The sequence below is a fragment of the Protopterus annectens genome, chromosome 5.part0, assembly GCF_019279795.1.
Source record: "Protopterus annectens isolate FY-2018-M chromosome 5.part0, PAN1.0, whole genome shotgun sequence".
Lineage (NCBI taxonomy): Eukaryota > Metazoa > Chordata > Ceratodontiformes > Protopteridae > Protopterus > Protopterus annectens.
Window position 1 is genome coordinate 1,348,540,115 of NC_056735.1, and position 24,846 is coordinate 1,348,564,960.

General features: G+C 40.8%; 1 protein-coding gene across 1 annotated transcript in view; it reads right to left on the bottom strand.

Moving 5' to 3' along the window:
* FCHSD2 (FCH and double SH3 domains 2) overlaps positions 1–24,846 on the bottom strand; it is a 3,469,714-nt gene that overhangs the window by 889,624 nt on the left and 2,555,244 nt on the right. Inside the window, exon 9 of the mRNA XM_044071145.1 lies at positions 9,280–9,402. Coding sequence (XP_043927080.1) covers positions 9,280–9,402 — 123 coding nt within the window. The remainder of the gene's footprint in view (positions 1–9,279; positions 9,403–24,846) is intronic.

Sequence of the window (24,846 nt, forward strand, 5' to 3'; positions counted from 1 at the left end):
TTTCTGTAAATAAAATTTGTCAAGAAGCCCTACTGTATGCTCTCATAGTCACTGTGCTCAGAAAAACTTAAAATTCACAAAATTACAACAAATTCATACAAGTCATCTTAGAAGGTTATAAATACACACACACATGTATTTATGCATGCATATATATATATATATATATATATATATATATATATATATATATATATATATATATATATATATATACGGATTCACCATCTCAAGTCACAATGGCTCTGCCAGTGTGCAAGTCCGGATTAACTCTCCCTTAGTCATTGAGCATCTTCTTGTTCAAGTATATCCTTTGAAACCAAGAGGACCTCTCTCTCTTTTTACCCCTCCTCCCCCCTCCCCCTTTGTTATCCTGGTTATAAGTTATCCTTTCATGGTCAGACTAGAAAGAGAAAAAGCATGTTGTAGCCTGTGTCTGTTTTTTACTTAGCGTAGTTCTTTTTTATATACTATATAGTATTTGCTCTTTTTGTTTAAACAACCAAAGGAGATTAAATCTTTTTTTTTTGAATATGTACTTTTCAACTGTTAATGTGGAGCTTTTCTCCCCGGGCCTCCGCTGAAAATGGACATGTATCCAGTCGGACCTTCCCGGTCAACAAATGTAAAATAAATAAAATAAAATATCCTTGAAATACTAAAATATCAAAATTCAGTATTTCGAGGCTATAAAGTTGAAAACTGAAAACAACGACAAAAGTCAGAAGCGCGACATTCCAAATCTCGCACACCGGAAGGTTTGATCACAGACACAGACACACACACACACACACACACACACATCTATATACACCCATAAATATACCATCAATAAATCAATAACAGGTCACATTTGTAAATAAAATGGAACCAAAAATGTGTTAATTTTCCAATGAGGCCAATACTAAATTGTCAAAAGTGGGTGCCATCAATGCCTCATGAATACACCACTTTTCTGTTCAAAGACTTCATCACAAAAAAAAATATATATATGTATATATATATATATATATATATATATATATATATATATATATATATATATATATAATACTATAAAAAACAACACAAATATTTACATCCACATCAATACCTACAGTAGTGATAAATGCTCTCACCTTATCTATTCCTTTGGTTTGTGGAGTAGTAGAACTAACATCTGTAGTGACCAAAAATGTGGATGCTGAAGGTTTATTGTCTTTTATCTGGTTGACAAAAATCAAAACTGTCCTTCAAAATATAAGAAATTGCACAGCCTCAAAATATGTTCAACATATGCAGCCAAAGGTTCTGTTTGCCTCTGCCTTTGGCAGCAACTACCAGATGGAATGGTGGATTCCTTACACATTTAGAATTTTTGGAGTACCAAAATTGAATGGTAGCCTCAGGCTTTTTATAATCAAAAAGTTTAACATTTCTATCCCAAGGCTACCTCCTATCAGCACATCTTTCAAAAATGCAACAATTCTATCATAACATCTTAAAACTGAATGGTGGAAACATTTTCATACTTACCGCTAGTTGTCAAATGTTTCAACACTGAATTAGTATAAGCAGTACTACCTGTAATTACTACAGAACCACACTTTTCAGCCACCATTATTCTTAAACTTTCCTCATTTATTAATTCATACAAAGCTCCTTATTTAATTTCTACTTAAATAACCTTTTGCTGTTCTTACCTTTATTACAAAAAACTTACCAGAATGCTAAACTTATATGGCCTCTGTCTAGACACTGTAAGTTAAAGTTAGTTGACTAGTCACCTTAGTGCCCTTTTTCAACAGAGAGACTCCTAAAGGCTCGAGTTCCTCCCCTGCCCTATAAATCCCTCCTCTTCTGCAAAGTACTCCAGACTGAGTGAAGAGAAAAGCCAGCTTACAACCTACTAACATAAGCGTGGCTGTATCATAAATACAGAACTATTCCAAGAGGAACTGAAGGGAACAAAAGGCCTCCGGAGCTCCTACAGATCCCTTTCAAAAGGGCAGTACATCATTCCAGTGTCCAGACAGAGATCAAATAAATGTAATATTTTGGTAAACATAATTGATGTATTTATTCTGATCATGTCAAGACACAGGAAATTAGTGTACAGAATCCCCCAACAGGCCTTGGCCTAAGACAATAAGCCCTTTGGAATGCTGGCTCAAAAAGAAAGCTCTAGCTCTAAACAAAATTTAAACTGCAATACTTTGCAAATGTATGCAGGACTGACCATGCAGCAGCAGCTGTAATCTCTTAAAGGGGCAAATTCCTCAAAAAAGCAGCACAAATTACTTGAGCTCTGACAGAGTGCATTTTTGGTCTAGTAGTCAGGGATCTCCCACTTTGGGGGGGGGGGGGGGTAACTGAAACAGATTCATTCTGATGTCTGTTTGGGTACAGTAACTTTCAGTGACTTTTTGACTCTTAGTGCTAGAGAAGGAAACATTTATTCACCTTTTCTGAAGCCTTTTGTCTGATAAATATAACATTTGGGTCCCCTGTGTACATTGTGACAAGGTAACTGATATTCATCTTTGTTAGAATAATAACTAAGAATACTGGTAAGTGAAATGACCATTTCAAGTTTGCCTGGATTACTACCTTAGGCATGAATGAAGGACTGGTTTTAAATGCGACTCTGTCTTGAATGAAAACAAATAAGAAATTCTGATAACAGCATAATGTTCTAAAACTCTCTTGTAGAGGTAATAGCTACCTGGAGGACAGTCTTCCATGCTAAAAATTCAACATCTGCATAATAGGGTGGGTTAAAAGGAAGTTTAGTTAAGTTTTCAAACACAAATTTTAGATTCCTTCAGGGAACAGGGCAAAGCAGACTTGGACTGGTGTAGAAAAATCCTTTTAAAAATGTTTTGCATACCTTACATAAGGAGGAGAACAAAAATCCCATGTGAAATGATGATACAACCACCAAGTAAACCTTGACTGAAGAATAGACAGCTCCCATGTTGAAAGTGTTTGTTAAGAAGTTAAGTACCTAAGAACAGAAGCTGAAAGGGGCTCTGTATGTTTCTGTGCTATACCCAAAAATAAAATTTCTTTGATTTGCCTTTGTACATTTTCCAAGTTGAAGATTTTGGAGAAGCAGTTATCAAGCTGATCACTTCTGGAAGGACAATTGTTCCCTAGCCATCATTGGAAGTGGAGAAACCATGCTCTATGATGATGGGACTGAATGCCTGAGTCAGACTACCCAGACGGATGAAACAGCAGCTGATGGAGGAGAAGCCTTCTTTTGAGATGAGGCCAAAGCAAGGGTGAACCATATCTGGCATGGCCAGAATGGGGATATGAGAATGATACTTGCTTGGTATGTACTGGCTTAATGTATGAAACAGATTTAGAGTGGAAAGGTCGAAAATGCATATGAGAGACCTGGGGACAAGAGTGGCAGAATACATCTCTTGGGGTCAGTTCCTTTTGGGGGACGATGGAAAAGAAGCATAGTCTTCCCCACCTGCACAATACCTTCACAACCAAAGCATTCTAAGAGACTATTTGTGCAGGAGCAGTATCTGTCTGCTCAATATGTCTGCAATCACACTGGAAGTCCCCAGTATATTTATTTATTTATTTGTTTATTTAACATTTGTTAATTGGGAAAGTCCGACTTGGAACAAAGCCAATTTTCAGCAGCGGCCTGGGGAGAAATGCTCCAGATGTAACGTGGGAGGAAACCGGAGCACCCAAAGGAAACCCACACGAACACAAGAAGGACATGCAGACTCCGCACAGAAGGCCCCCAACCTAAAAATCGACCAAAGAACCTCTTGCCGTCAGGCAACAATGCTACAGCTGCACCATTGTGCCATCTAATGACATCCATATATGAGTTGCTATGAGAAAGCAATGTGATGTTACAGCCCATTTCCAAACCCTCTTGGCTTCTCTGCAAAGGAGGATAGGAGTATGTTTTACCTTGGTACCACATCACTGACATATTGTCACAGGGGATGATATCACACTTGAGGACGCCAGTAATAGAGTGCATGCAATACTAGGAAGACTGTCTCATTTCCAGAATACTGATGTGGGACTTGGCCTCCTGTGACATCCCCGTACTTTGGACCCCATTGTCCAGATAATGTTCCCCCACCCCACACTGGACATTTACACAGTTACCATGGCTGTGAAGTCTGCTGAAAGAATGGGGAGCTAACACACAAACTGTGTGTATATGCCCACCAAAGTAGACACCTAATGCAACTGTTAGAAAGCTTTATTATAAGGTCATGGTCTGTACTGGTTGGTTGTTTCCACTAAGTCATTCTCATGTACAGTAGTGTCCTCATACTGATTTTTGCATTTAGTACTACTGGAATCATGCCAGCTATCAGTCCCAATACCTTAAATACCATGTCCTCAGTAGGATGTGGGGTCTTTAAAAGGCTTATGACCTCCTGCAGTATGGAAGAGACCTGGTGTACCACTTCTGCCCCAAAGGCAGGGAGTTCTAAACCACCCTTCTATGGCAAAAACTATCAATGACTCCCCCTGCGTCACGGCTCCGGACCCAACCGAGGCAGAGACAGCCAAAGGCTCGGAAGACGAAGAAGATTTCTGCGGCACACCAGACTCCAAAAGGGTCTTGGTAGAGGCCTGCATAAATATCATATCGGGCATCAGGGGCTGTGAAAGCACCTCACTGAATTCTGAAGAACTTACTACCTGTTTAGTGGTAGAGTCATCAGAAGGCTTAGCCTTGTGTGGTCTCTATCTTCATCTCTACGTTTTTTCGGAATGTCTATGGATTGTTGGCTGATGGATGCCATTTCGGAATGCGAAGATGGAAGACAAAAATACCTGTCTACAATAAGAGCTCGATGGCGAATGGTTCTCGCATTAAAGAGGGTACAGAACCGGCAATGGGGGGACATTGTTGTCTGGGCCTAACTAAACAAGTGACACAGTATGAATAGAAGTCTTGGTGTGGGGTCTGCTTTCCACAGGCGACGCAATTGTTAACTTTTTCAGATATCAATTAGTGAAAGAAAAAAGGATCCCCAATGGGGTACTTAGCTTTAGACGTTTTCCGCTGTAATTCAACCTCAGGTAGCAACCGACCAGCACACTTGTGAAGTGCTTCTGCTATGGGCTCCCCGGCAAGAAAGACTGATGTAATGACATCGGCTGCCTTGCTTTATAACACTGACGACCTGACATCAGTCTACAGGTGACAGCAGCTGACGCAGAAAAACACTGACTCTGATATTCGGGCCAGCCGAGGGCTACCACAGCAGGGATAACCCCACAGGTGATGACTTCAACAGTGAAACACGAAGAACATCTGTCCTACTGTTAGAAATTTCTCCACAGAATGTACCACTATGAGCCAGTTGTCAAAGTAAGAGAAGATGTGTACCCCAGTAGTCACATGTGTACTGTGATCAGAGCTATATATTTGGTGAACACCCGGGCGGAGAGCCTGAAATTGATAATTACCAGTTATGACTTGGAACTGCAGGAATCTCCTTGATTACCTTGCTATTTTTATATGTAGTTATGCATCCTGTAGATCAAAGAGCACATTCAGTCTCTTACCTGTAGACAAGGGAGGAATAACTACACTATGACCATCTGGAAGTACTCCTTCATGTACTGATTCAAACGACTTGGGACAAGAATTGGTCTAAGGTCCCTCATATTTCTGAGCAACAAGAAGAATCAAGAGTAAAATCTGGACCCTGTCTGGTCTGGTGGTACCTCTTGGACAGCTGTTTTTTGCAAGATGTTTTCCACCTCCTTTTGTGTCACTTTCTTCTGACTGGGTAGAACTGCATGGGGTATGTGGGTGAGTGCCTGAACACTGTTACAAAGGGTATAGTGTAACCGGTGGATATAATCTCCCATACTAATTTGTCATGCAGATGGGCCAACTCCATGGGCAGATCCCCTGACTGCCATCAGTGTAGAGCAATCAGGGAACCTTTCATGGTTCATACTGAAGAGCAGCTGAAAAGGAACCTCTGAACCCTTGCTGATGTGGACCACCTTTGCCACTGGCCTGGCAGTTAAATCAGAAGTCCTCTCTACCGCAGGGTCTTCTGTCATAGTTTTGCCTATTATGGGGCTGCTGAGACTTCCTAAAATAGAAGTTTTTGTCACCTTTCTGACTGAACTTTTGCAGGCCTGAAAACTTGGAGTCTATATTACGACACCAAAATGGCTGAACACCGAATGCTATTTCATCGACACATAGTTACCCGATTGTCCAGATCACCAATTTTTTTCTAGGGAAAAAAATTGGTAGGCCAACTAGACACGACACACCAGTTCAAACATTACAAAGTGGAAGGCTGTACCCCCCCCCCCCACCCTCCCAACTAAATATACCAACTCCGAGATCACACTACAGTGGAGAAAAGGGCAAATTCATGGTGACAGTCAAGCAATATTTTTTCCTAGGAAAAAAACTGGTGATCTGGCCATTTGCGTAACTTGTAGTTCGATAATTATGTGTCGATAAAATGGTGTTCGGTGTTTAGCCATTTTGGTATCGTAATATAGACCCAAAACTTGACCCCAATAGCTGTAAGCCTTTTGCCCTATTGCTCACACTGTAACAGTTTGTTTTTCACCTTCTGCCCATATAATACGGATCTGATAAAAGAAGCACTGACGAATGCCTCCTTGAACTTGTCCACAAAATCTGTGAGACATGGCCAGGCTTGCCTCCACATTGCAATGTCTGAGTCCATCACTCTATTTGCTCTATCCATTGCACTGTGATTAAACATGGTAAGTGAAGAAATACATATATTAGTTGCTGCATGGGCATCCCACTTATAGGCATCTGTTTCACAATATACACCGTATTTTGCCAGATCTCTCTGAAACCTAATAATATGCACCAGAAAGTTCAATGTCATGACTGAAAAGGTGCTAAACTTGCAGACAAATGTCTAGAGTTTATCCATCATCTGTGGTTCTCTCTTGGGAGGATGGATAGTCTGAGTGTCCTCGAGGTCCTTACACTTGGTGACAGCAGACACCACTATGGAATCAACAAACAGTCCCTTACTATGACGTTGTCTACCCTTGGGGGTATGCAGCACTCTGTCTGGTTTGTGGGGAATAGGATCAGCCACATCCAGCTCTTTCCAAAGTTAAGAACAAATTAAAGGAATGGCAAGGTGTCCATGACAGACCAAGTAAAGATTTGATACGGTATCGCATTAAAAGTAACGAAAAAGAGATTTGTGAACTTCAGAAAGGGTTGCAAGATTTGGACACAAAATTAATGGATGCAAGAAGACTAGGAAATGTATACGGAAAAGGTACTGCTTAGGACTGTAAGAAAAGTGTGTCGATAACTCCACAACACACAGTCAAGGTCCTGAAGTCCTAAGATGATATTTCAACAATCCCAACAAAAACACATACAAAGGGAGGGAATTTTTTCCTGATGTTTTGGTCATATCTCCTTCCATGTCACAAAGTTATCACATCAGTTCTTTATTACAGGAAAGGATGACTGGTTTATTTTGGGATGATAACCTGACGGCCTTCCTTGGGACTAGAATACTGGTGTCAGTCAGTGCCTTGTTGTGTCATCATAAGAGTAAATTAAGGAAAACTCCATGACCCAGTAAACTGGCCAACCCCTTTTTTGATGGTCTCTATATTTCACAGATGACCCCAGAATGGGACATATTATGCTCAAGCTAAACAATTTGCCACCACTTTATGAACCTGAATGTGGTCTCCCCCGGCCACCACTTTATAAACCTGAATGTGCCCTCCCCAGTCAACAAATGAGTAATTAAAAACAAAAAAAATTAAATAAAATGGCTGGTTTCACTAAGCAGGCTCACATCTACAGAACTCTTAAATGGTAGACAAACCCCCACAACATTCTCATAGGGCACTATGTCACCTGCATCCTTTTAAAGTATGTAATCCACTCCAAAATTGCATTACCGCAGGGAAAAAAAGATAACTGTGTAGATTTAAGCTTGTTCAATGAATATGCCACAAAAATCATGTTTTTCTGAAAAAATTAAAAGATTAAAGAAATGATTACTGCTAGATGATTTTCCTGAAACAATCTGCTACAGGACATATCCAGCCATACTGCTTGAGAACAGCAGTCCAACCACAACCCGTGGCAAAATCAGTACCACATGCAAAGCCTGTGATGTAGTAAGATAAATGCCACAGAATGGAGAAGGGAAGCTACCAAGCATCAGAGTACTTTCATATTAACGATCATGAGCTTTTGCAGAGGATTTTAAACAACCCCTAGCTATAATTCACCACAGACATCATTTTGATGCTACAACACTGCACTAGAAACATCACTAGCTGATGGCAATGCTTCACAAGGTGTATTAATGAATAGTACCACTACCAAAGATTATGCTCTGATTTATCAGTCCTGTCCTTCACAACTCTACTTTTTGTAATATTTTTAAAGTGCTCACTGAAATTGATTTATTCCTCAACTACCAATTTAAACCAGTTCAAATTATGGGACAGCCAGGCCCTACCGATAGTAAAGTAATAATCTATCTAATTTGAAATATACCCCAGCAAGAAAATGGTTGAATGGAAATGAGAATACAGGTACTGAGCTTTTCAGTTTTGCCTCCATATGACCAAGATGCTTCTTCAAAAGTGATGTGTGAAGCACTTATATCATAAACTCTAGCCTCCCTAATGAAAGCCTCAGACGAAAAAAAAAAAAAGAATGACACGTCCAGATCATAACAAAATAAACATGATTTAGTTTAGTTCATTCCATCTGACTCACTGCAGCAATTAGTGGATTACAAACCTGGGGAAGAAGGAAAAGAAAGAAAAAAAAAAAAGTCTCTCAGCCTGCTGAAAGATCTATGTACACACTGGATATGCCACTCAACTGCATGACAGAAATGGAATGAGTATGATGGATCGTGCATACAAAACTAGAAAAAGGTACACCCAAGCCTCAGCTAAATATTATTAGCTGTAGAACTCCCCAAAGGCACTGAATTTGGCAACCAGATCTTAATGTTACCTACTGGTTGTATTTACTCTAAGCACATGCAAAATTAAAGCTAAACTAGCAATTTTTTTCTATGTGGCAGACTTTTTGGTAACTGTCACTCAAGATTAGCTTAAGAGTATTACTCAATATTTTAATTAAATCAAAGTGACATTGGCTACATAAAAAAGACCAGCAAGGTTAGTACTTCAGAAGAAAATGTGTACATATCATTATCACAAACAGCTCGATAATTTAAACAAGAACTGCATTCCCAGCAATTTCTTATGTGACTTTATGCTTACCCTGCTTGAACTTTCTAACAAAAACTGGAACGTGCTGTGTACAGCTTGGCATGTCTCCAGCTCCAGTCTGCTAAATACCATTAGATAATCCTTAAGATGGTCATAGACACTCCCATCCAAGACCTGATGAAATAAAAAAAGGAAAGAAAGAAAAATTATACTGTATCCATAGCATATTACATTCCAAAACACTTTCAGCATATGCATTATAACATTCAAGCTTCTAGCTAAAAGAAAAGAACCCCAGAGGAACAAATATTTGGCATTCTGCATCTTATGGGAGCTACGTCAATAGTAATTTTTGCTCACAAAGCAAACATAATGACAACGTATTCAAAGAGATATTCTAAATGCCCATGCCCTTCCACTTCAAACAAAATTTCTATGTGCTAGCTGATGGAATAGATAAACAGTGAAGAAAAGTTCAAGTGGGTGGAAGTGGCGAACAAATGCAGTCATAATACTATGGGTGTCAGAGTCCTCAATGGCCTTTGGTCTCTTTTCTTACATGTGAACAATACCTTTCACCAATATGAATGCTGTAATTCAGTCCTTAAAACTAGGACTGGATAAACCACCTGCATATGCAAAACTCATTCGTGTGGAAATCAATTCTCAACACACTTATAATCCCAAACATAACATGACATTACTATGTAAGCAGAAGAAGTGGGCAGATTTTTGAGCTATACCAGTCACTGGCTGCAAAAACCCTAAGAAGCTGATGTTCCACACTGTACTCAGTACCACATGCCATACAGTTTTCTTGAAGCTCCACACTGTATTACAATAACAACATTCATTAGTACTCTATTCCAGTCTTCAATCACCTTTTTTATTGTGGTGGTGGCACCTTCCTTTAACTCTCCAATTCCTGTTGTGCAATGAGCAGATTTCACTAGAAGCAAACTACAAGGAACCCAGAAATGTTGAACACAAAAACTAGAAATCTGCAAACACAGGAAGCACATGATAAAGATTTCTTTCTTTCTTTAATGATATGTAATCTGGCATTTGTGCTTGCTGTATACCATCAAGATTTTGATGTGCAAATGTTGTTTTGTTTGGTCTTTGATGAAGTGAACTACTGCAGACAAGATGTTTGTTTCTTCTTTACACCTGTGCATATGTGTAGTCTGTTTAAGTAATGGAGTGTGAGGATGAAGGAGGCAGTTGCCAAAAGAAAAATGCTTCCCCCATGCTTATGTATTTTTATTATTTTTGTATTCTTCATCTGTAATGTTTATAGCTGTAGCTTTCTTCTTTGACATGAATCCATATGCCACCTATGTCCTTTTTATCATCTCAGGTTTTCCATTACTTAACTAAACTACCTACTCATTCGTAATACTCTGTACTCACAACGCATTTCCCTTATCATTTTCTTTTAAACAATATAAACAGCTTGTTTAACATTGCCACATAGGTCAAAATCCTCAACTAAGCTTGTCTTGCTTTTTTCTTCCCCCTTTCATGCTGACCGCACCACCTTCTACTATTGAACATCCATCCTTATGTGCTCCAATGACCTATTCATTCCCCAGAAGTGAGATCCTTGTGGTGCGGTCATTCTCTCTGGAGATGAGACTTGAGTGAATTTTTCATTCATAGTTTGGTTTAAGCTTCTTTTCCTCCGCTCCTGGCATTTCTCAATGCATTTCAACAAATGCTCAAGAGTAAGCATGCAATGGACCTATCAGATGGCATGCCAGCTGCATCAGCAACTCCTCAAGAAATCTTGCCCCACTTTTAAGCAGAAACATCTGTTGATCGCTAATCTCCAACAGCAACTTTAGGATAGTGTTTTCAACCTCAACAACTGCCAACGTGAACTCAGGTCAGCTGTGTCATAGTCAGGAATTTTTCTCTCTATGCCACAGGACTGTCATTAGTTGCTCACTTCTTAAATCAAACCAGAATCATGAACAGTGGCAATATTATAAAGCAGACCGATACATGTTTAAACATTTTAAATTTATCATTAAGTATGATGAATAAAAGAAGAGAATTTATTAAATAATGCACAAAATACTGTATATCAAGCAGATTCACAAACCCCACTAACCATCAAGCGGAATGCTTACAAAAACAGAAATATAATATATGGAGTACTCTGATTACTGCCGGATTCATAAATACGAACCCAACTAAAACAAGCTTTTTATAGGCAGGCTGTTGAGTATGAACCTTGCTGTTACAAAATCAGTCCCTACTCTGACAAACAGACAACAGTCACAGGGGTACTACATCAGAAAGCAACTAACAGTAATGAAGATGGTAGCACAAGGGAAATAGCATTAGTAGAAAAGCACAAGCTTTAAAACCTTCTCAGAATGTTACAGAGACGGCAGTCATATGAGAACAGCACTGAGAAGCAAGTAACAGTGTTAAATACTGTTCACACTTCATGCTGCCACACACAGTCACACACTTTTGAATAATACTGCCACCACAGCACTCTTTCAAAATGCTACTGCTTCATCTCCTTTTAAAATACTATTAAATGAAATCTTCCAAATTTTCATCACTTTCTTCCCTCCTAACTACCCATCTTCCACATAAATACCATCTGTTCTTGGAGACATCCTGGTAGATTAGTTGTTGAGCCTCGCCTTCCTCTTAGTTATCTTGGCATAATTAATTCTTCCATAAATATAATCATTTGTGCTTCTTTTATTTCCACATAACTCTGCTTTACATCAGTTTTCTTACAATTGCCAATATTTCTAGTAACTCTATATGTTTCTCTTGTTATTTTCTTGTTTAAGCCTCCTTAAGTTTGGCAATAACCTTTTCTACTGCATATTGCTCAAGTGGTTATGCTAAAATGTTTTGCTCTAGTTGTCATCTAAAAATAATTGCTTAACAGCAATCATTCTAAACTCATGCACACTATCTAGATACTGCCTTATTTTCCCTTTAGCAGTCTGTGGTCACTCCTCTTGTTCTGTGAGATTCCCCTTGTTCTGCAACACTTTCACCTTTGTCAGCTCCTCTGAATAATTCCTATTACTTCTTAACCAAATCTTTTTCTATTTTATTTCTACCCTATTTATAATATCTCTTTTTATTGTATCCCACTCACTAGCTATCTCTTCTAAAGAAATTTATATATTCTCTAAAAACTCTTAAATAAGTTCCTGTGTCTGTTCCTTAAATTCCTCTGTTTTTAACTGGCAAGTAGAAAAGCCCAAGTGTTTCTTCTTTTGTTTTCATGACCCTGTATTTTTACCTTACAATTTTTTTAATTGCATGATCTGGCATAGTTACTGGATGTGTGTCAAAGCTTTCAATTTAATGTACATGCTCCTGTGACATACAATTTCTATCCAGTCTAGTTCAGTTACTGCATCTTGGGAAATAATATGCAAATTCTAGCCTAGTTCCTGCTACAGAGTTCATATCTTCCATACCAAATATTTTCATAAACTTCTTCAAAATTATGCCCTCTTTTGTTATATTTCCCCTTCTAGGACCCCAATACATTCACACCATTGCCAATCAAGTTCCAGTACTCACCTGCAAACAGAATTCCCTCTTGAAAGCTGGTTATTTCTCCCAAACGTTTCTTAAGCTTTAGCAATTTCTAGTTTAATATAAACACAAGCCAATGCAATCCTCCCCCTTGCCAACAGCCCCTTATTACCATAAATCTATTATTACTGTATTTCTCTCTCATCTTTTACTACGGGAGCCCATTATTACTCCCATTTTCCTTTGTGCCTGACATTCTGCCGAATATCCATCCTGACCCTGTTTATCTGTCAAATTCACAAGCTCACGTCTATCCAAATATGTCTTGTGCAACACTATTTGCGCCCTACATTGCTTAATATAATTAAATACTCTTTCCTTTAACTTTTAGGTCTAGAAAAAGATGCACTAGCTACCTATAAATAAAACTAAACTGAGCATTGTTCTATTAAATGTATGAAAGATCAAGTGCAATCGGAACACCTACCTTTTCTGAACCTTCTTTTTGCTATTGGTTTTCTCTGTGGGTATTCCGTTTGCAGTAAATTCCAAAATTTGACCCAAATGGAATGGAAAGAAAAATTTTTTTTAATAATCACAGTCATACCCCTAGATCATCCACGTACACACTTCTGTCTTCTGGGTTACACATCTCAAGCAAGGGAAATTTAAGACTTCTTTGGATCTAGTGGAGATGCCTTTGGAAATCAGATGAGTCAAATAAAAGGCTTTCACAACTACTATGGAGACATGCTGGAGAAACGATAAGGAATTATCAACTAGAGCACCTAAATCACTTACAACAGTGTCTGATTTCAGGGGAGCATCACCTAAATAGTAAAAGTCTCTTGTTTACTAAAATGAACTATGCTTACGATATGTTGTTTTTGCACCAATTTTTAACATGCTCTAACCTATGTTACAGTAACTGTCAATCAGTTAGAGATCTGATAACAGCACCTAATGTATAGTCATCTGCAAACTTAATTAACCACAAGCCAAGAGTGATGTTCTGAATGACAAATAAATGTCAGTTTGGAGAGGGCCCAAAACCGAGGCTCGTGGTACACTACCTGCAACTTTATCAGTTTCAGAAGTAGCATTTGGGATTGTAATCCCATGGGTTAGGTCAAACAACCAGTTAGCGATGTACCACACAACATAAGAATTTATATTCAGATTTACAAATCTACCAGTAATGCCTGCATGGGGAATAGTGTTAAAGGCCTTGACCAGGTCTAGATATATGGTATGGACTGCATATAAAAGTGGCTGCTAGCTTTGGGGAATCTAGTACTGAAAGGGAATAGCCCCTTCAGCTGGAACTTTGCAATCTCACTCTAGTTAACTCAGCAGTGTCAAGACTGTGTCTAGATAAGTAAGTTTTTGTTTTATATGAGCAGTTGCATTAACAAACCACAATCACATTCTGTTATCTCACTACATAATTCACCTGCTGTTTACCAGTTACTCAACACACTTTTAACAACTGTATATATATGCCTGTGAAGAGTGAAAGACAGGGCTTCATCATCTGAGGAATTGCTACTGGAAGAGATGACTAGCATTAATAGTCAACAAAAAAATTGGCTTGCAACTTTACAATTAATAGCTAACTTTCAGACATGCCAAAAGTCAGCCACAATCCAGGATTAAAGCTTCTTGTTTCCCTTTACTCCATACCACTCGATGATGTCAGTGTGCCATGCAGTACCACAACGTCCTGTTTAATGGTTGCCTGGTAGCAGGAAATGCCTTATTTACCTGGTGAATATTTCTAATTTCCTTCTCCAGGACAAAACGGCAAGTGGGGAAGCTCCAGACTTAAGGGAAATCATAATGGTGAAGGTACGTGTGCAAAACATCTGAAACTGACATTTTAAAACTTCATTTTGATCAACCAAGTATAAAGACTGCTAGGGAGGCCACTATTTCTTATTTACTTCCCCCAATTTCTGACTTTATTTTTCACTGAACTGCTTGCCACTGTACCATTAAATTTTGCATTTCTCTCAGCAAACAGTGCTCAGAACTCTCGATTAATAACTTGTACCTTAAACAATTGGTCTCCAAATAAAAGCAGTCAACAATGAGAAGAAAACAGATAACTTTGCAGATGCTTGACGTAATATTCGTACTTTCCACTAAGAACACAATGTACATACTTCTCCTTGCCAACTGTATACAGCTGCAGACTACATGTTACCCACTGAGTGCATTTGCTAACAGAAAAAAAAAAGCTAATAACTTCGTAGAGTTGAGAAGCTTAGCAGTTTTCATGCCTCTCACCATTTTGTCTTATTTTTTAAGCCTATTTTCTTAAAAAAATCTGTCCATGTCCCAAGCCAAGGACATCAATCTAGATATCCACCCCTGTAAAAACGAGAAATTATTACCTTAATTCTACATATAATAAAATCAGTACACTTTTACACCACTCCCCCACCTCAGCAGCCCAAGATCACATTATATTAAACTTGATTTGTCCAATCTTCCTAACCTTCTTACAGTGTAAAGCCTATTACATCTTATAATTACGAAAAAGAAAAAGAAGTTATGTACCTACCATAACGTTCCATGTTAGTTGTCTTCATCTCGCCTTCCTTCTTGCTGGTTGGGATCGGAGCCGATCCTCGGCTCTGACTCGGCCATCTTCAATAGCTCGAGAGCTGTTTACTGGCTCGAGGCTACCCCTTATCCCATAATGCCTAGCGACAGCTACCCAGATCTCATTTGAAATAGCTAACTCCAGACATAACAACAGAATAAACTAGTCAAAAAATCAGTTGACTATACCTGCCATATTCTCTAAGTCAATAGAGGAAACAAGAGAACACACAGCCAGTGAAACAGAAAAACTCCTCTCGATCCACTAGGACAGGGGGACGGAGGGTGGGACGCAGGAAGGAAGGCGAGATGAACACAACTAACATGGAATGTTATGGTAGGTACATAACTTCTTTATGTTAAGTTGTCTATCTTGCCTTCATTCTTGCTGGTTGGGACAGCGTCCCTAGCACCTAAAATCCTGGGTGGCTCAGTGGAACAGACTCTTCAGAACAGTGGAACCAAAGTCAGCTCTGCTCCTGGAGACCATATTCAACCTGTAATGAGAAATAAAGGTATGAGGGTTTGCCCACATGGCAGCTGCACAGATGGAATCCATGGGCAACCTAGATTGGAAGGCTACAGAGGTGGCCAAGGCCCTCGTAGAATGACCTTTCGGTTTAAAAGGTAACTGTTTCTTCCTTAACTGATAAATGAAAGAAATAATGTGTGACAACCATCTGGACAAGGTTACCTTGGAAACGGGGAGACCTTGTTTGCCCAAGGCATAAGAAAGGAATAGTTGGTCCGACTTCCTTACTTCTTTAGTTCTGCGCAGGTAAAAATGCAATTGCCTATGAACATCCAATTGGTGTAATTTGTACTCTGCCTTGTTGGTATGATTAGGGAAAAACACAGGAAGATCTACAGATTGGTTTAAATTGTTTTCTGAGTAGACTTTATGGAGAAATGAAGGACTAGTCCTCAGAGCAACCCTGTCCTTAGGAAAAACCAAGTATGGAGGACGAACACATAGCGCCTGAAGTTCGGAGACGCATCTGGCTGAAGTAATAGCTACCAGAAAGAGTGTCTTCCAAGATAGAAACTTGATAGAGCAGGACACTGCTGGTTCAAAAGGGGGCAGAATTATGGAGGTTAGGACTAAATTAAGGTCCCAAGGAGGAGGGGGATAGGACTAAATTAAGGTCCCAAGGAGGAGGGGGATCTCTCACTGGAGGCCTAAGAAGAGTTGTCCCTCTCAAAAAAGCTTTACAGAGCTTATGAGATAATGTTAGAGTTCGAAAAAACAACATGAAAGTTAGAAATGGCCGCCATTTGTACCCTGATCATAGAAGAAGCGGACCCAGAGTGAAACAGTTGTGTTAGGAATTCCAGGATGTTGTGGCCTGGGGCTGAAAAGGGATCCACATTCCTAGCCTCTGCCCAACAAGAAAAACGTTTCCATTTGCTAGCATAAGTTTTCCTCGTTGTAGACTTGTGAGAGGAGACGATAATGTCACGGACTGCTGGGGAAATGCTGGGAAGCCTGGCTAAGGTTGGAAGTGATGCAACCAAGCTGTGAGCTGGAGAGTTTTGAGGGACTGATGCAACCCACTTGAATGATGAACCAGGAGGTCTGGAATTGGGTCCATGGTCCAGGGTTGATCGAGAAGGTAACAGTGCAGGAACGAGAACCATATCTGTCGATGCCAGTAAGGAGCAATGAGGATCATTTTGCAACCCAACGATATTGCTTTCTGTATAAGTTTGGGTATCGGGGGAAAGGAGGAAAGGCATAAAGAAGTCCCTGGGGCCAATCGTGGACTAGAGCGTCTCTGGGTATGTGACCTGGAAGCGGAAGAAGGGAGAAGTAGTTGCTGGATTTGCTGTTGAAGGGGGTGGCAAAGAGATCACAGCAAGGCTGTCCCCATTTGCGGAAAACAAGATTCGCAACTTCCTGATTCAGAGACCACTCGTGAGGCATAAGAATAGCCCTGCTGAGCCTGCCCACTATGATGTTGAATCTCCCGGGGATGTGTGTCACAATCAGAAAACGTTGGGAGGAAATCACCCACTGCCAAAGTCTGAGTGCTTCTCGACACAGGGGGTAGGACCTGGTTCCGCCCTGCTTGTCGATGTACCACACCACTGACATGTTGTCTGTTTGAATAGCAATGGTCCCAGAAGGAAGAGAGTCTTGAAGGGCTTGCAATGCCAGGAGCACGGCTCTCATTTCCAGGACATTTACGTGCAGATGGTACTTGTGAGACTGCCACGTGCCTTGGACTGTCCTGCCCAGATAATGCCCCCCCACCCTATCAGGAAGGCGTCTGTCGTCACTGTGGCTACCGGAGGGGGATGTATGAAAGGTCTGCCCTGAGTAACTAGTGGGGAGACCATCCACCAAGAAAGATGTCTTTTGCATGCATCCGTGATCATGATCATGTAAGTCATGGGTAGCTCTTGGAAAGACCACTGCGTAAACAGAAGCCACTGAAGAATTCTCATATGAAAGCGCGCCAGTGGGATTAGAAGAATGGCTGCTGCCATGGAACCCAGAGTTTGAAGGACGTACCTGACTTGGATCCTTTTGCTCTGCATCAGAACCTGCTGACGGATTGCGGACACCCTTTCTAGTGGTAGCCTTGCAAACATATCCCTTGTGTCTAAGTCTGCTCTGACGTAAGTGATAGATTGACAGGGCAAAAAGGGAGATTTTTTTAAATTTATTGTAATGCCAAGCTGGGAGCAGATTGTAATTGTGTAGTCCCGTGCTTGTATGAGTTGATGCCTGGTGGTAGCAGTAAGGAGCCAGTTGTCTAGATACGGAAACACCTGGAATCCTTAACGCATCAGGTGAGCCGTGACCACTGCCATACATTTGGTGAACACCCTGGGGGCTGTGGCGAGACCAAAGGGCAGAGCTCTGAACTGATAATGACTGGCCCCCAGCCGGAAGTGAAGATATCTCCTGGAGCGCCTATCCATCTCTATATGGTAGTACGCGTCCTGAAGATTTATCGAGCACATCCAATTGTCCTGACCCAGAAAGGGTAGAATGGACTGTAGCGTGACCATCTGAAACTTTGTTCTTTGCACAGACCTGTTTAGTCTGCTGAGATCCAGAATCGGTCTCTACAGTCCCCTGTCTTTTTTGGTACTAAAAAGAACCTTGAGTAAGTTCCGGACCCGTGCTGGTCTGCCGGGACTTCCTGGATGGCTCTTTCTTCTAGCAGTTTTGAAACTTCTATTACTGCTTGCTCCTTCAGATTGGGTGGAACATCTGGAAGGGTCTTCCTTGACTGTAAAGGGGGTTGAAGGGAATTTTGTAACCTCCGGATATAACGGACCGTACCCATCTGTCTTGTGTTAAACTTTGCAGGCTTTTGGGTACAGCAAAAGTCTTCCCCCGACTGCCTCCAGAGTTGAGCAGCCAGGCAACCCTTCAGGGATGCTGGAAGGGCTTATCAGAGAAGGATTCTCTGTTGCCCTGGTTCTGCGGACCCCCTCTGCAACGAGGGAGGCATCTATTATTATCGTTTCCCCCTCTGCCTCTGGAGGAAAAATCACTACAGAACCACATCTTCCCACTCCTCTGACCCTTGGGGTAAGGTCTAGAGGGAGTGGAAAAACGGACTCCCACGGCAGAGAGAGTCTTGCCATCTTGCTCACACCTAGTCAAAGAGTCTTTCACCTGTGGTCCAAAAAGAAAGGAACAATCAAAGGGAGTGATGGTGTAGGACACTCTAAAGGGTTCCGCAAAGTTACACACCCACATCCAAGCATGCCTCCTAAGGGCCACCCTGGTACCTGCGGCTCTACTCGCCCCATCGGCTGCATAGGAAATGAGCCTCATGGAGGAGTTAACAACAGAATTAAGCATCGCTAGCTGGGAAGCTACCTTGGCTTGTGCTCCCTCAGCTGTTGGATCTTGGAGGGTATCTCTGAGCTCCTTAAGGAGATCCCTTTGAAGTCGGGTAAAATGACACAGGTAATTCAGTGACCTCATAGAGAAGGTCGCTGAAGCGAATATTCGCTGGGAATGGACGGATGAAGAGGTCTCCACTAACTATTTTTTGGTGGTTGCTGCTACCACCATATCATCAACAGGGACACCTTTCGAAAGGAACTGCTTATCCTGGGGTGCTGAAATGAATTTACTAGGTCTCCTCGGAGTTGGTTCCACTGTATCCGGAGCTAACCAAGCCTTTCAGGCCACCAATGTCATACGTGGATCGAAAGGCGGAGACACCCAGGAGGTGGAAGGTTGGGAACCAAAGGCATCCATAAATAGAGACTCATCCTCAGAAGGGGCTAGGGGATTCCAGTTCCCCCTCTGCTTAAGCATTTCTAGGATGTCCAAGAAGGAAACATCTTCAGAGGGGGATCTCGGGGACCCTTCCGAATCATCTAAGTCTGTATCAGAAGTGACAGACTTGGGGGAGTCAATGTGCTTCTTCTTACACTTTTTCTTCTAAGGGGGCTCTTCTGAGTGATCAGGAGAGGCCTCAGAAGAGGAGGAAACACCCAATAGGGTGTCCTGGAGCATCGGTTCCCTACACTTAGGGTCTGGAGGAGGAGCAGAGGTTGGCACAGGCACTACAGGGGATGGAGCCGGTGGAGCTGACTCAGGGGACAGCACACTCCGCATGACATTGAAGGCGTCCTTGCCAAGATGCAGAGAAAGATCCGGTTCCAAAGAAATAGGAATCTTTCGCTGAACGGAGGGAGATGGCTCCAAGGCCGATCTTGAAGCCGAGCTCACCTGCGCCGAAGCTCCGAGAGGGAGAACGGGGTCGGACAAGGGTCCAATGCCACTCGCCCCCTCGGAGCCGACGAGGGAGCCCTGGCACCCAGATCCCTCGATGGAAGGTACCAGCGAGGGGGTCGGAGCCGACGTCGGAACAGAAGGAGATAGAGTTATTGGAATAGACGGTTCCACTACTCGAACCCCAACGAACTCCGGCTTCAAACTCATTGGAGTCGGAGGAAGAACATCGAGAGAAGTGGACGGAGCAGATACCTGTTGAGAAGGGCTGGACAACAATTTAGCTAGTGCCTGCGACTTTAGCAACCTACTGACCACTCTCTCCACGTCATGATCCAACAGTCTAGAGGATCGAGAGGAGTGAGAGGATTGGTGACTACGCTCGCTCTGAAGTAAAGGAGACCGAGGAGCCGAATGCACCGACTATAGTGAAGGGGACCTCAGCCTCTTGTGGCTCCGTGACGGCTCTGATGCCTCTGATGGAGCTGACGGGGAGATTGCCTTGTCGGTGCCAGCCGGAACTGACGTAGAAGGTAAATCCTGGACCGAAGATGGCTCCGAACTTGGAGCCAATGGCTTAGTGGATTTAGGGGATTTCACTGGCTGTGAGCTCTTGGCCGGTGAATCCTGGGGTTTTAAAAGACCCCTAAGAATCAGATTATTCTTACGCTCCTGCAAGACTCTTGGACTAAAGGCATGGCAAATAGAACAAGAGTCCTGCAGGTGTACAGCGCCTAAACAATAGACGCAAGAAGTGTCCCCATCTGTCAGAGACATTTTCTGACAGCATGAGTCACACTTCGTGAACCCAGAAACCTTGGATTCCTTTGACATTCCTAACAGCAGAAAGAAAACCAATTATAACAACAATAACAATAAGCAATATACAGTCTACAAAAAACACACCTACTAGAAAGACTATAGCTAAAGGATTTTTTTTTTTTAGATAATAGAAAAGCCTCTAATTTAAACTGCTAGCCTATAAGAAAAAAGCAGAAGGAAAGCCTCTAACTTAAATGGCTAACCAGACAAGAAGGTGGGTGGTAGAGGGGGGGAGAACTCTCTAAGTTAAACGAGTTCTACAAAAAAGAGGGATACTATAAACTAAACAATTATCTATCACAGAAACAAAACTATCTCTAATAATAAAAAACTAGAAAAGTTAAATTCTAGTGAAAAAGTTACAAAAAAACTCTATACAAGCCTGAGCCAGAAAAATGACACCTTGCAGCTGAAGCGGCAAACGAGATCTGGGTAGCTACTGCTAGGCATTATGGGATAAGGGTTAGCCTCGAGCCAGTAAACAGCTCTCAAGCTATTGAAGATGGCCGAGTCGGAGCCGAGGATCGGCTCTGATCCCAACCAGCAAGAACAAAGGCGAGATAGACAACTTAACATTTTACTTTAATATCTTTAACATACACAACAGTCACTTAAATACACGAACCACCACATTTAAAATATTCCTGATTGCACATTATACAAAACTGCTTTCCAATATAACATGCACATTATTTAATGAAATACGTTATACAAGTATTAATAAGAAAAAAGATTGCTTTACTTACAGCTTTCCCTCTAGTGTCCTTCTAAACATTAATGACAAAGTGGGCTGTACACTTTACAGATCACCTGTAAGTTTAACAAAGTCAACAAATCTCAGCCACTTTTTCTTGCAAAGCTATATTTCACAAATGTGACTAACGCTTTCTACTCGTCCATGTACTCACTAACTTCAGTGTTGTTGGTCTTCTTCCTCGTCATCTCGGTCTACCATCACCAGATTCTGGTTCAAGACCAAGGTACTCCTGATTCTTCTAGTCAACTCCTGTGCTTTTTTTCTCTCTCTCAAACATTTACTTTTGAAACAGTGGAAAATATTTCACTGGCAAAGTCTATCTATAAGCTTTATTGTCAGAAAATTGACAGGCACAGTTCCCTTCCGCTTGGTGGCTTACTCTTTCTTAGATAAACTTACTAATTTCCTCCTTAGCCTGTTCTGCATCAAAAAATGTCTTTCATCCTCCATGAAAAAAATATTCTGAAGACAGCTGGATAAAGCAGCTTGAATCTCACACCTGCCTCTCAACATTCCCTTATTACTGGGATAAATTGGCTTCTCTTCTGCTTGGTGTACAGCTAATAATCATTTTCCACAAATACTCTGTTCTCTCTAATTTTTAATACTTTTTCTTTTTGCGAAAATTTTGTCAGGATGAAATCTTTCTTCTGGTATGTTTGCAACTTTACTATATGGGTCTTGGCTGTTTTCTTGTGGCCAGGTTTAGAACATACACACAATGTGCCCTCTCAATTAACAAATATTGTGGTGGAACACTAGTTAAGTTGCTTATTTATCATTTCATAACAGTAATACAGTCTTGTTCCTTCCAGTTTATCTAAAACAGCAGATTTTTTTGTGCTATTTTCTAACTCTTTTATTTTGTAAACAGTTCTTCTTAAGAAGTCTCACATTCAGCCAGCCTTTTCTTCATTTCAGCTTCTGATTTTAGCAGTTTTACACCTCATCTGAACAGCTGGCTAAAGCTTCTTCTATTTTTGAAGTCTTTTGTTATACAAATTGATATATTCTTTCAGTGTTTTATGTATTTTAAGTACCTCTGTGTAGATCTGATTTCTTTCTCCTCAAAATTACAGGAAGCCATCTCATGTACCAAAGTTGAAACATTGACTGCTTTTTCCTGAACAGATGCAGGATTCTCCCCAGTCAGAGTTTTTCCCTACTTCTTTTCTGATTTATTTCATCTCAGATTTCCAAACTTCATCTTTGTTGGCAACCAGAATGTGCAATTAATAGCCAGTGACTGAATTTCACCCAGACAGCTACACTGGACTTTTCTGTAACAATTTCTGTTTTCAACTTACTGATCAGTGTGCAGCCATCTTATAAGTCCATTATGGTATTATTCTTGGTGGCGGTAGGACACTGCTCAAGGCTAGGATTATACCTGCCCCCAGACATGCATTCTAAGAGCTCTATCTTGTCTGTCTGTCTTAATCTAGTCCAGGGAGGTACGTTTCATATAATTTACACCCACATGTACAATGATCTTATATGTGCACTTGTGCTGCAAAGATATGAGTGCTTGTGTAACATGGTGAGTCCTGGCTTCACAAAGGCAACTGACCATGACCCTCTCCTTGCACAGCCTGCTGAGTGGTGGATCAGTTTTTGTCATCGTGTTTTCACATATGACAAGAATACTGGATTGTGTAGAGGGCTGGATGCCTTATGGGCTTTTGAACCGAGTCAGTGCGACTCCTAGATGTACATTTTGTGCAGGGTGCTGCCTGTGATGGGTGTTTCTGAGTGCACTTGCCACTCTAGTTATATTTAGGATGCCTCTGTGGTTTAGGCTGTTACTTTTAAGAGTCTCACCATGTGTTGGTCTATGCATGTGGTCTGAACTGTGTCGAGTGATGACCGGCCCTGTGTGAACTGATGAATGACTCTGTAAGGATTATGGCTACCTTTAGAAAACAGCATCAGAAACTAAATGAAAAGGAAAAATTTACTAAGGACATTCAGTAAGATTTTGAGAATGTGTGGGTCAGTGTGTCTAAACAAAGCACTAAAAGCAGACTAACCATTTCACAACTAATACTCCTGAGACTTTAGAGACGAGGGAATTTCTCTCATGTAATACCAGGTGGGTGGCATATTTGGTAGAATATGTATGTGGAAGTTTCTATGTGGGTCAGACTACACATGTTCTGAAAGCACATGTAAGTGATATAATATGTAAAAAAAAACGTATTTTATTTAGAAACACAATGACCCACATCACAGGCAGATTCTGGGACCCATGGCTTTGGATCATTTCATGTAGGAAATGTTAAATAGAGATGAGAATTTTTTTACCCCCAATCAACCACTCAAATAAATAACATTTTTTTGCAGAGAGTTTCCATCTATACATTTAAATACTGAACTGCAGGTTTTTTTTTTTTTTTGAGATTATACACACTCGGTTGTTGGTTTCATTTGTAATAATATTCCTTTAAAAGGAATATGTTTTGTGACATCATGATCATGTGATCAGGAGAGGTTATATAATACTTTGTAAATAGCAGTTGTTTCAGATTCATACTGATGGAGTTGTTGGATATACTGTGAAACCAGTTTACGCTTGTTTTATTTGAATAAAAACTACATTTTGGTTCCTTTGTTGGACATATACATACATATGCGTAAACACACACACAGAGTCACCATGTACTCTGTTGACTATAAAAGTCATTGACAACTTTTTCTAGGGTTGGAAGTTGTTGAATGTACTGAGATGCAAGAATGAAAGAAAGGTGTAACATCAGATGTAACTTGTACTGAGGAGCTCTAAGTATGCTCATGGTAAGGAGTTGGTGACAATACTGAAACTTTCATATTTCCCTAAAATTTTGATACCCGAGCTGTATGTTTACAGGTTAGGGCTACAGTTAGTGCTACAGAAGGGGATAGCTTTAGTGTTGTGCTTGTATACTGCTGTGTGTGTGTTTGTGTATGTGTATGTATGGTCCTTGTTTAGTGGTACTGTTAGGGAAAGGACATGTAGTAAGCCCCCCCCCCCACCCTTACTCATGTGTACTAACCCTTCTTCTGCCCCAACCCCAGCCTTCCATATTAGCTTAGTAAAACACCCTTTCCCTAACAGTACCACTATGCAGATAGAGTATGACTGCAAGTTAGTGGTCAAAGTGTTTTTCTTGTTCATTTCAACAATCACAAAAGGAGACTTCTTTTTTCTTTTTGTCATTAC